Source organism: Microcebus murinus, chromosome 15, assembly GCF_040939455.1.
Source record: "Microcebus murinus isolate Inina chromosome 15, M.murinus_Inina_mat1.0, whole genome shotgun sequence".
NCBI classification, from domain to species: Eukaryota; Metazoa; Chordata; class Mammalia; order Primates; family Cheirogaleidae; genus Microcebus; species Microcebus murinus.
The window spans coordinates 3,635,025-3,647,933 of record NC_134118.1 but is presented as its reverse complement, the minus strand read 5'-3'; the positions used below and the strand labels follow the sequence as shown (position 1 = coordinate 3,647,933).

Here is a 12,909-nt window from a genome sequence, read left to right as displayed (position 1 = left end):
ACATCGCTCCTTGCAGGCTTTGACCTGTCCCGGACTAGACATTACATTCCCTTTTGTGGGCAAATTATGTTTCTCATTGGATTTTCAAAAGCATGGAAAAGAATTAATGGTGCATGTGACACGGTACTGACAACAGTGCCGTGGTCCTTACAGGATTATTGTACTGTCCTTGTGATTGAGTACGACTCGCTCTGTGTGTATCTCTCTGATTTATTTTCTATTTGCCCCCCTCTAGTGGGATCTTGTGTGTGATAATGCCTGGAAGGTCCATATCGCTAAGTTCTCCTTACTGGTTGGATTAATCTTTGGCTACCTAATAAATGGATGCATTGCCGACTGGTGAGTACCAACGTGCCTGCCGCACAAACCTTTGGAAGCCACAGCGCTTGTTTGCTGGCTAAAGAGGAGTGATCAGTGTTAGTTTTCTGTTGCTGAGTCTTTTCTCTGCCCTGGTTGGTGTCAGTGCCAGAGCAGAAGGCTGAAGCTCTGGACAGTGCAGGGCTCAAAGAATTGGCCCATGCACCTAACAGACCATCTGGAAGTGAGAATTTAAATTCATAGCAGTTCTCTAGCTGCTAGAATGCAGCAAAACCAGCCTGCAGCCCTACTGACATCCAGGTTTAGTTAGGAAGAGATTGAGGACTTGTGTGCAGGCCCCAAGGTCTGGAGGTGGATGCAGAAGAGGCATTTAAACATGGGGATGGGGAACTAGTGACCATTGCCTTGCATGAATGAGTAAGACAGTGCTAATTGGCACCTCGGGCTCCTTGGGGTCCGTGGGGAGCTGACCATGACAGATAATGGCCAGGCTCTGCCGGCAGGAGAAGGGTGGTGGCCACAGGTGAAAGTGAATATGCTTTGTCTTGGTGGCTGAGGGTTCTGGGTTCCTGGAGCAAAGCGTGTGGCTCAGGATGCAGCCATGAGGTTGGTAGGGTGGAGACTAGGAGGGGAAGCTGGCAGGGGGGACATTAACAATGACAGTGATGATGACGACACTAGCAGCTACACTTCCTGGATGATGACTATGAACCAGGCACTCTGCTTAATATTTCTATATATTAAAATACCCTCACAACACCTCTATTAGGTGGATGTTATTATCACCTCTGTTTTATAGTTGAAAATCCAAAGCACAGAAGTTTAAATAAAATCCTTGAGTTCCCTGAGCTTTAAGCCGGAGAGCTGGGACTCGAAACTCAGCCATGTGGCTCCCAGAGCTGCCTCCCTGCCCAGGAGCTGCAGCACTTTTATGTAAGGCATTCTGTGGTCACAAGGGCAGCAGCAGTGACCTGTCTGAGCAGGGAGGCAATTGCACAATATTGACAGGTTTTTCAAGCAATGGAACTCTGCTCAGGAGAGAGGCATGGTATAACTGTTCCCCAATTTACATTCTTTTATCTTTAAGGGAATTTTTTTTTGATGAATCAGAACATCCTTGGCCCAATGACATAATAAGGGCCGTGACAAGGAACAACTCTGTGGGTTTTGTGAGGCCCTCTGCACTCCCTGGAGAACAGTGGCCTACACAAGAGCCTGGGGTCAAAGCCGAGGGTTCTGAGACCATGTTACAGTTGTGGAAATTTCCTTCCCAAAACTGGCATCTGTTTGGGAGTCCCTTGCACTAACATATAATGTGACTTCCCGTGTGCTCGGAATCTGCCTCACACGACTGTAAATGCTTCTTATGGACACGCTCCCTGTGGGCAGTAACGGAGAAGCAGTCGGTGGCCTCTGCAGACCAAGCTGGGCGCTGGGCCCCCAGAGGGTGCTTAGGGTTTTTTAAAAATAAAATACATGAGTTCATAGGTTTTCAGCATGAGCTCTACTGCTCTAAAAGATACTGTTTTCCAGAAATCTGCATTAAAAAAGGTTAGGAAGGTACACGAATATAATCCATGCCACCTTCTTTCAAAAACTGCAGGCTTAACTGAAGTTTTGGTGTCCTTATTCAATAACTGACTTAATAGGAAAGTAAATATGGACTTTTAATGAATCAGTCTATAAAGATTTAAATTGTTTACAGGTAGTTTGTGACTTACCCTTGCACATACATGCAGTGTGGCCTCCCTGGTCACACACCAGGCCTGGGGACAAAGGATGAGAGAGTTTGGATCTTGCTCTTTGAGTAAGCAGGAGTCTGATACCTCAAGTCCCCTCCTCTGCAGTGGCTTTTCCAGGGTGCCCGTCAGATGGGCAAGGGGAGGTCCCCAGAGTCAGGGCAGCCTGCTCGGGGTTGAGGATGTTTGAGCATTCTGAGCAGGCCTCCATTTCAGTTTGAAAGTTTGGTGTTTTCCAACCTTGTTTTCTGTCATTTTTCTCCCTACTTAAACCTTGCTTAAAAGGAAATACTCCCATTTAAAGGGAACTCCAGACCTCACAGCTGTCGGCCTGCTCGACGGCTACATGGGGAAGCTGCTCAAGTCACGCGGCACGCCTTCTACGACTGCAGTCAGCATAGGGTAACATTTAAGTGGCACACTTCTTTAAAAAGTGACTTTTAGCACCAAATTTTGTTTGGGGATTTACACTGGGTATCGCTATAGAACCTGCTCAGGTGTCTGAGAGGGATGCTGGCCAGTGTCGCCTGTGGATGTGTGCTCTTCCTGTCCCATCTGTCACGGCGGCAGCTTTCGCAGCCTCCTCCAGCCACTCTGGGCAGCTGGCTGTGGTGGGCTGCCCTGGGGGACCCCTGTCCTCCAGCTCCTGGCTCAGCACGGCCAGGGGTAAGACGATCCCCAGGGGAGAGGAGGGTGGAGCGGGGCATTTTGCTCCCAGCTTGATCTCTGCGGGGCCAGAGGGCCAGTGCCTTCTGTCTGGGCCCTTCCATACAGCACCTCTCTTTCTCGGCCCTGGACCATCCTTCCCCCACACTCCCTGCTGCTAAGAGCTGCAAAATGTAGCCCCTTGCCTCCTGTGTTCTCTCACAGCTTGCTTACTCTTTTGTAAATAGTCCCTTTATTACAGTCCCCTCCAGTCACTTCATTTGAGTGGGACCTCTTGTTTCCTGTTGAGACCCTGTGTCGGTTCTCTATGGCTGCTCTAACAAATTACTGCATGCTTCGTGGCTTTGACAACACAAATTAATTATCTTACAGTTCTGTAGTTCACGGCTCCAACAAAGGTCTCCTGGGCTAAAATCAGGGCATCAGCAAGGCTGCGTTCCTTTCTGGAGACTCTGGGAGGTCACCAGTCTCCCTGCTTTTTCCAGTTCCAAGAAGCTGCCACCATCCCACAGCTCACAGCCCCTTCCTCCGCCCCAGAGTCAGCAGTGGCGAGATGAGTCCTTATGCTGCTCTTCCTCTGGTTCTCTGCAGCCAGGGGAGGTTCTCCTTGTCATCAGATTGGACCTCCCTGGAAAGTGACCTCATCTCAAGGTCCTTAAGCTTAATCACATCTGCAGAATTCCTCTTATGATGAAAGGTACAATAGTCACAGGTTCTGAGGATTAGGATATGGACATCCTTGAGGGCCCTTATTCTGCCCAGCACAGATCCTAAGTGATATCTTCTACCTTACAGACAGGAGTGTGGTTTTATTAGTCATCACTGAAGGGGCTCTGCTCTAGGGGGCCAGTTCATACCAAAACTCCATGCTAGTAACTAATGTACACTGAATGCCCACTAAAGTGCTTGCCCATGTCCATACCTGTCCCCACCTGTCCTATCAGGTGGGCATTAACTGGCTCCCAGAACAGGCTTGGCCATTCCCAAGTCACATAGCTCAGAAGCAGTAAGCCTGGATTCAAACTAGGACACTCTGACTTCAAAGGCCATGTTTGCCCTGTAGTCCATAATGATAAGTTTTACTCACTGATTTTAGCAGTCATGTGGGAGGGAGGGATTTAGGGTGGTTTCCACAAGATTTTAAAAAAATCAAGCATGTTTTCTAAAGTATCAGAATAAGGCAGACCATGTTTGGTGGGCATGAGGAATGTAGAAACGCAGGCGGGAGTGAGTGCTGGAACACTGAGCTCTTTACTTTGTGTCCATCCCTGTTAGTGAATGTTCCCGACAGCCCTGCGAGGCAGGGTGCTTACCCCTGCCTTACAGACGAGGCAAGTAAAGGGAACTAAAAATGGATAAGTTAGATTTTGTTTTCCTTCATTTTAGGAAAATGACTAAGCTATATTTTAAGTTTACTTCCGTAAATGCGTTGGGTTTGGACAAAATCATCTACATAGTCTCTCTGGGTGAGGGCTCCATGGCCCAGCACCAGTCAAAACCTCAGGACCGGGTAGATTGACTTACATTAGCACTGGGACCATAGCCCCGGCCTCATTTCACTAAACCAAAGTGACTAATGTGGATGGTTGGAACCTTAAAAAATTCTGAGTGAAATTCTATTTGGTTGTTCCTTGCCACCGGATTTTCTTAAAATAACATCCAAATCCTTGAGAGTGTGAGGCCATGCCTTTTTTTATAGCAGCTTAATTAGCAGATAACTTACATAAAACTCACCGGTTGTAAGTGCACAATTCAATGAGTGTTAATATATTCACAGAGTTATCCACCCATCACCACACTCAGAGTTTAAGGCATTCTCATCACCCTAAAAGGATGATGTACCCATTTGTGGTCATTCCTCATTCTTACCTCCAGCCCTGGCAGCCACAGATCTTTCTGCTTCTTTATGTTTGCCTTTTCTGGGCATTTTGCTTGTATGTAGATGCCTTGTAATAAACACATCTAGGACAGTTCAAGCCAGCCAGCTGCCCTTTGCGGTACTGGGGTACTAGGTCTGTACTTTCCCCCCTTTTTCCTCTGGACAGATATTAATAACATCCATTCTGCCCCAGTTTGCTGTGAGCTATCCTTTTAGACCAAGCTGTTTGTTTGATGGAGAGTTATAGTTGCAGTTTTATTCCCAATGAGTTAACAAGGGAAAGATGGAAAGTTAGCATGGGCGGAGGGGGAGCTGGAGACCTTCCCTTTCCCAAGGACCACCCGCCACTGGCCTCCCAGCCACCCCTAGAAGCACATCGCCCCCTAGTGGTCACAGATCTGACTCTGGCCAGCTCCGTAAACTGAATTTAGGAAGTCTGTGGCCCTTTCCAGAAACCGAGGAGCCTGGGCACCCTCCAACCCCTTGCTGCTGTGGGCTTCCCTGTTAGTACACTGTCAGGTCAACGCCGGGTATTTACAGTTCAAGCTCTCTTAGCTTAGTGTGTGATCTCTTAAAAATTATTTCTTGTCATGTAGCTGAAACAAACTGGCAGGTGGCTTGGCTCGGCTCTGTTAGGCTGTGTATAGTGACTTAGCTGACAGCCGGAGAAAGGCTGTGAAGCTGCTTTCCTCAGTGCCATGCTGATTTTTGATCCAGTTCCAAAGGTCAGCCAGTTTCCAGGACGTTTTATGTTGAGTGTGTCAAGGTTCACGTTTGAGACGTTATTATTGATTTTGTTCCTCTTGCTTTGAATTATCCGTGTGTATACTCAGAAATAGACTTAGCAACAGGAATTATGTTCATGGCTGGTTGATCTCTGGTCCCTGTCTCCAGCATTAGAGTAGAGGGTTGGGCTAAATCTCCCGAGGGCCTTTCTTCCCGTAGACTACCCAGAGTATCCTATGATCTAATGTGGTGGGTGTGGCGTGAAGACGTTTACTGTAGTACTTATTCAACATATATTGAGTGTCTGCTGGATACTGGGTTTCAGCAGCTTGGCCTCACTGTCTTACTTTGTAACGATTCCCGACTTTTTCCCTCTCTGTATGCAGGGTTGGCCGGCGGCCTGTGCTACTGTTTTCCATCATCTTCATCCTGATCTTTGGACTGACTGTGGCACTGTCAGTGAATGTGACAATGTTCAGCACACTCAGGTTCTTCGAAGGATTTTGCCTGGCTGGAATAATTCTCACACTGTATGCGCTACGTAAGTAGGAACTTTCATAAATACTCTTGAAAAAAATTAGCAAAAGTATTATTACCTCCGAGATTCTGGGAAAGGTGTGGTACATGCTGGTTGTTTGGGATGGCAATCTTTTGGAAGCACAAACTTTAAAGAGTTGTCGTGAAAGAGCCTTTTCAGGCAGTGCCACACAAGGCTTACTCAACTCCGATCTCCAGATTGGGTTCAGTGCACATCAAAGGACATGGAAGGTTGTGTAATTGCTTCGAGAAGTGGCAACCAGCCCATTGCTGGCTTGGTGCAGCGTTTGCTTGCTTCCAGAATTTTCTGCATTGATATTCTGTGCCCTTCTAACCAGTGTGTAATTGGGTATCCCTGTACATGGTTCCAGGAGGTATGCCAAGTACCTGTTACCGTGCGCTCTGCACTTAAGTGTTTCCATTGACTCTTTAAGAGTTTTTCTCCTTTTTTTCTTTTCCCTAAGCCCATGCAGAGTGCAAATTTTCCACATTCTCATGTGCTTCGTTGTCACCTTAAGTGGTCTGGAATTGAACCTAAGCATTGATAGTCGAAGAATAAATGGCAAGATTTGGTAGTATTTGCTCTTTTTAGGACGAAGAGCAATTCTTCCATCGGATCTGTCATGTTTGTTGGCCACATTAACTCTGCTGTCAAATATGGTTATGTTTCACTTTTTTGTAGGTGGTGTTTTCTAGAACACAACTATAAGCCCATGAGGGGAAGGAAAGTTTTAGGCATAGATTTTTATTTCCTCACTAGTTGTATACTTTTTAATCACCTTGTAGAAATATGTGTTGGGAATACTGGAATACGGGTTGTGATAGGTTTTGTCTTTTTCTTCCCTTTGACAACATGGGAATTAGGTATAGATTAAGTAGCAATTTCCAGTGTGATAAAATAAGAATAATTATAATTCTCTTAAATTTGCACGTTCAAGACTTCTTTTAGATATCTAAAATTTTTGTTCCACTAGAAACATAATCAATTTATGACATAGCTTTACAGCCACAGAAAAGAAACAGGTATAGAAAATGGCTACATGTATATTCTTCTAAATCCATAGTCTGCAGTTTGTCATCCTCCTCCAACATTAGTTAAAGTGTAGTTTCTTAGAGATCATCTTTTCCAGGTTATTTGCATTTATTTTGGAACCCTTATCACTTGGGAGTTCCTTAAGAACATGTGTGTGACAAGATTGGCGACTCTAGGTGTTGGATGTTCAGGGATTTGTTTGTTTCTTTGAACAAATAACCTGGGTATCAGGCTCGAACGCTCCCAGACAAAATGTCCGTGCCATTTTGTGGCCCTGACCCCTGTCTGTCTGTGCAGAGGAGACTGTGGCTGTTGCCCACACGTGTGCAGGCGTGCTGGGGACGCTGGGAGCTTCTCCCCAGGCAGCCGTCCCTGCCAGACTCTGGCTCTCTTGGTGGGGGGTGGCGATCCTGTCCTTCCACATGGATGGCCATTGACAGGGACGGCTCTGCACTCTGACAAAACACAATAGCTGTGCTTTAAAAGTTCTGCAGAGAGTGTAGCCTCAACCTTACCAACCCCAGGTGAGAGTGTGTTCATGGAAAATTGCCTTACTGCAAAGTTGGCATATTGGTTTTATCTTGCCTGCCAACTGCTGATGATTGGTTGAGGCTGCCAGAGATCTGGGAGAACACTTTGGAGGACAGGCAGGGGCTCAGCAGAAGAGAACTCCTTTATCCATTAGCCATGTCTGCCAGCATTAAGGAAGGAGGGTAGGGGAAAGCTGCATATGTAGCTGTCATTTGCCATCTGGAGGGACTATCCCTGAATTAAGCCCTATCAGGAGTGAATTGTACCTGAATAGCATTGTTTCAGCCTTGCATTGTGATATCATGCCATTGGCCCTGTGAAACATATTGCTGTATTTACCATAAATAATGAGGGTGAGGATGTTTTTTCATTTGGTTACATAGTGAGCTCTTTATAGTAGAAAGTTCTCTTCTACTTCAGAATCATACAAAGAGTGTGCCTATCCTAGGAAACTACATTGCTTTTATCTCCTAGGCATAGAATTGTATGACCCAGGCATTTGGAAATTTTTCCGGGTAGTAAATATCTTAGGCTTTCTAGGACATACGGTCTTTGTCGCAGCTATTCCACTCTGCCTTTGTAGCATGAAAGCAGCAATGAATAATACATAAATAAGCAGACATGGCTGTGTTCCAATAAAACTTTATTTATAGAAACGGGTGGTGGACCAGATTTGGCCAATGGGCCATAATTTTTTGACCACTGATGTAAGTGATTCATGTGTGGGCCTGACCACACAAGCCTTCGATCCTGGACCTCTCTTCTAGTTTCATCTTAACTTCCCTACATTAATTTCTCTTTTGTCCCATTTTTCTCTCTCCATAATTTGTGTTATTTTTTTGTATGTATTTGTGTAAGCAGCCTTAAATTTTTTCTGCAATAAAGCGAGGCATAATAAGTGGTCATATTTTCTTAGATGGGGACTACAAACCAAACCTCATGACAAAGTCCATTGTAGTGACAATGTCCAAGTATCCACCTGTGACCACTGTCTGACCTAATAATGTGTCTGGGGTAGCACAAGTAAAATAAAGCAAAAGGATATGAGCGATGACTTGGAGTTTGTTGAGATAATATCTAAACAATAAAAGTTAGGGGATTTATTTGGGAGATGGCAGAAGAGCCAAGTGTGGCAAAGGAGAATCACAAAAAGGAAATAAAGCTGTAGTGGGCAGGTGGGACTAGGGCAGGATATGGGTGGGCTGGGTGGGCTGGGTGGGCTGGCCCATGTCTCTGCACACGTGGCAGTCTTGAGAGAAGACAGTGGCTGGTGACAGGAAGTTAAGAGAGGAAATCCCAGTAAATAAGGATGACTAAATGTCCAAATTAGTGTACTTGGTAGTCCTTTATATATGAGTAGTATATGTGCTTAGGTAATGCTTGGAAATTTATTTTGCTTGAAGAAATTGATAAGCTGTGTCACTGGGTTGAAGTACATTTTGACTCTAAAGAGAAGTTTAAAACTTTGGGGCATTGATTATTTGGAAGTTATATTTTTAATGGTCCTAACTTTTCCTCCCCCTTCAACCATAAGGTTTTTATCTCAATGCATCTGCGGGAAGGGCCTGTGTTTTCTCAGAACAGAACTGGATGTCATTCATTTTTTAGTCTTGCAGGTGCTTGGCAATGTAAGTTGGGAAAGTAATAATTTTTGCAGTTTTAGTTTCTTATGTAGCTTGCCATAAGGGTGGACCCTTCCTTTTGAGAAATGCTGCTGACTTATGAAAGTTTTCTGCTTTATTTGCAAGGCTACTTAAGGTTTTTTGTTTTTGTTTTTGTTTTTTTCCTGCTCTGGCTTTTTTCTAAGGTATATTCTGGTTAAATATTCTACCCTTTAAATTTTTGTTTCTTCAAGTTACCAAAGGAAGAACTGGTTGTGTAATTAGGACATAAAATAGAGATTATTGGCATCTTCCCAAAGAGTTTTACCCGGAAGTGGAGTGCACGCTGGCAAGAGCAAGAGAGAACAAGCCAAGCTGAATGGATTTACATGAGGCTGCAGTAGCAGCCCCTGAGCCCATCACAAGGCAGTTAAATGCACTTGGGCTACATTAGTGGTTTAATTTAATCTTTACCTCTGGAAACACACACACACAGTAAAAAAAAAAAAACCTTCACTAGACAAGGGGCACAGACCAAGAAAAGCAGCAGCAGATCACATTTCCCCATTTATTTGTGAAAATAAAGTCTTATCAAAAACTAGTCACTTCTCAGCACAGGCAGACGTGACTGCTGGGGTGTGATTCCTTTTCCCAACCAGGATGCGTGATATCACAAACAGACATACCGCACTGTTTAACAAGTGTCTTTCTCCAAATAAAGCTCAATGAGAGATTATTACTTTGTAAGTTGATTTGATGTTAGATGTAGTAAGCCCTGTGGGAGAGAAATACATTTTTTAATATAAATACTTTTTTTAGTTTATCTCCTCATTTGATTCTACCTTTTCCCTCCCCACCTCTAAGAACCTCCCCCAACTGCACTTTCCCTGTTTGAAAGAATGAATAATACCTTTTGCTGACAAAGAGACCAAACCTTCATTACTGTGGGCAAATGAAAGTAACTTTTCCCCCTAACAACAATGAACAATTTTCTTGGACAATTCTGTCAGAGATGTTCTTAGTATAATAATTGTCCTTAAACCCAGACAGCCCAAATAATTGGATGAATTTTACACATGATTAAGAAGTAAAGAGAAATTTTACAGCTGACTAACTTACTGATTACTTTGCAAAATTAGAAGCCAAGTCTTGACTTAACTGGTAAATAGACTCAGGGAAGCCTTGCATCTGCTCTGGGTGGGCTGTCTGCTCCTCCTCACATGACACTAATGTTTTCTGACTCTCTTGGAAGCGGTTGAGTAATTTCTAATGTGCTGGTGTAGAATAACATTTTCTTTCTCATTCTCTCACATATTTTTATACTTTGATGTTTCTCTGTACTAATATTCCTTGCAACATATTTCAGTCAACAGGATTGTCAAGCATCACCACCATGCTATACATATAAAACAAAATTGACCAAACTAAATGGCACCGTGTAGTGAGTTGCTGAAGTGTGCAATGAAGAGAATAGCGATTGTCAGACTACGGAATGCACAGAATGGAGTTGGCCATGTCATGTCGGAGTGGCTTCTGCCACGCCGAGGTTGCCGTCTGGGGGAAGCATTTGCATTGCATTTGGGTGAAGGGGGGTTCCACGTGAGCATAGCTTTATTGGTTCCTGTCTCTCCACTCCACTTCCTCAGATCCATGGGCCTTTGGCGGCAGCAGCCCACAGGGCCAAAAGCTGCTCTCCTGGTGGGACCGGCTCTACAGGCACGGATTTTCCACCTAGGAAGTGAGTCAGAGTTTACTGAAGGCCTTTGACAAACCATTTTATTTTATTTTTTCAAAGCTTCAAAAGATGTTTGGTTTTATCCAGGTTCAAACAGGCATGCCTGGGACATCAGAGCAGTTTGAGGTCTCTCTGCTGGTCATTTTCCTCACTGGAAACACATTGCTAACCCTGCAGGCAAACTGAAAAACAGAGGAGTAAATTTATAAGGAAAACGATAATGGGGCCCTCTTCCCCCCAGCCCCACCTCTGAGCATCAAAGCTCCTGGCCTCACCTGGCACAGTAAGCAGGAATAGAAGTGCCTGGGGAGTGAGCTCAGTCCCAAGGGAGGTGGGGACACTGTGGTGGCCAGTTAGGGCCACTGGTCTGAGACTGAAGGGGTGACTTGGCTATTAGGGAGCCACAAGTGCTGATTTTTCTCAAAGTTGTACCAGTCCTTCAAATAAAAATTATTCAAACCTTTCTCTCTGTCCTTCCTTACATGTTAGCCAAAACTTGGACTTTTTAAAAGTAGACTTTTCTCTGGAAAAAAAAATGTAAATGCCGGTAGGTATTGAGAGAAGAATAAGTGACCAGTGGCATCACTGAGACCCAGTGGCCTAATCTTCTGTCCAGAAGTTAGTGCAAGAAAATGTGTAGATATTTCCTAAATATACAGATGGGCTTCAAAGTGCATATTCTTTGGGAATAGATCTGGAAGTCTGGAGGTCCAAGCTGCAGTGTGGACTCCACAGTTGACTGGCTGAGCGGTACAGATTGCTTGATCTCTCTGAGCTTTTTGTTCCTTCTTTTGAATTCTTAGCCTAAGCGTTATGCACTGTTGTAGATTTCATGGAGGGCGGGGCAACAGAGAAACCATGGGTGTTGGCCCTCAGTTGTGCCCTTCTCAAGTGCACACTAACCACTCGAGTTATTGGGCTTCCGTCCTTGCTGTCTGTGTGGCTGCCACACCAAGTGTCCACAAAGGTGATCTGAGAAGAGGGGAAGTGCTACGGTCAGGTTAATGGTTAACAGCTTCCCTTTCTCCAGGGTTCCAGACCCTGCCCTCTTGTCAACAATCCTGCCCATGGTGGCCCCTGCTGGGAAACCCTTTCTTGCTCCCTCCCTTCTCCTGTCCTGCTGCATGTTTGCCTGCTGGAATCTTATCACACTCCCTGCAATATTCTTGTCCCACCTGTAAAGACAGGATGGGACCTGAAGCTAAAAGCTAGGCTGACTGGAAGAGAGGGTTTAGGAACATAAGAGAGCACTATTGGACTGACTTTGTTTTTTGTTTTTGTCTTTTTAAATTCTAAGAAGAAAATAAAAAAAAGAAATAAATCAGTCACCTTGAAAGCAAGTAAAGAACACCAGGCTTCTTGAAAGCATCCAAACATATCTTGTGGGAAGCAAAATCATTGCTGGTTTGCCAAGACTCACTGTTAGTGAGGAGACAGAATCTTGGCTGAGAACACAGAGCTATAACTCACACAGTGCAGAGCCATGGAACTCTGTTATCAGCGACTGTGTTACTCAAATAAGCACATCATGCCAGATAAGCTGTGCTTCAGATAGTTTAAATTTTGTTTTTTGGTAACCCACATGGAAACGTAAGAAAACTCTCTCCTTTGCTCATCTGCTTGACAAACATTTGAGGGCCCGCCAGGTGCCAGAGGATCAATGGTTTGCTACCTTGATTACGTACTAAACCCTGGCCACTGTTGGGTGTTGAGGACACAATCACATGTTCCTGCCCTCTAGCATACTCAGAATTCAGTGAGTAAAGATACAGGGACAGTCCCTGATTGGACTCAGGGCATCAGAAAGAGACTCCTGAGCTGTTAGTTTTTGTGGGGTCAGGAAGAATAGGTGTTTGCAGTATGCAATGGGTCCTCAGATGCTAGAGGAGCCTGGTGCACCCTGGGTACTGTGGGGCTCAGGACCTGGCTGGAGCCTGGTGCACCCTGGGTACTGTGGGGCTCAGGACCTCGCTGGAGCCTGGTGCACCCTGGGTACTGTGGGGCTCAGGACCTGGCTGGAGCCTGGTGCACCCTGGGTACTGTGGGGCTCAGGACCTGGCTGGAGCCTGGTGCACCCTGGGTACTGTGGGGGCTTATGGCTGGGCTGGAGTCTGGATCATGAATAGCAAAGCCTGGGAAGGAGG

General features: G+C 45.2%; 1 protein-coding gene across 4 annotated transcripts in view; it reads left to right on the top strand.

Annotated features, from left to right (window-relative positions):
- The window catches only part of SLC22A23 (solute carrier family 22 member 23), a 163,814-nt gene that overhangs the window by 35,851 nt on the left and 115,054 nt on the right, over window positions 1-12,909 (top strand). For all 4 annotated transcript variants that reach the window (XM_076010437.1, XM_012768404.2, XM_076010438.1 and 1 more), the window contains exons 2-3: window positions 236-339; window positions 5,715-5,869. In XM_076010437.1, the coding sequence (XP_075866552.1) occupies window positions 236-339; window positions 5,715-5,869 (259 nt within the window). The remainder of the gene's footprint in view (window positions 1-235; window positions 340-5,714; window positions 5,870-12,909) is intronic.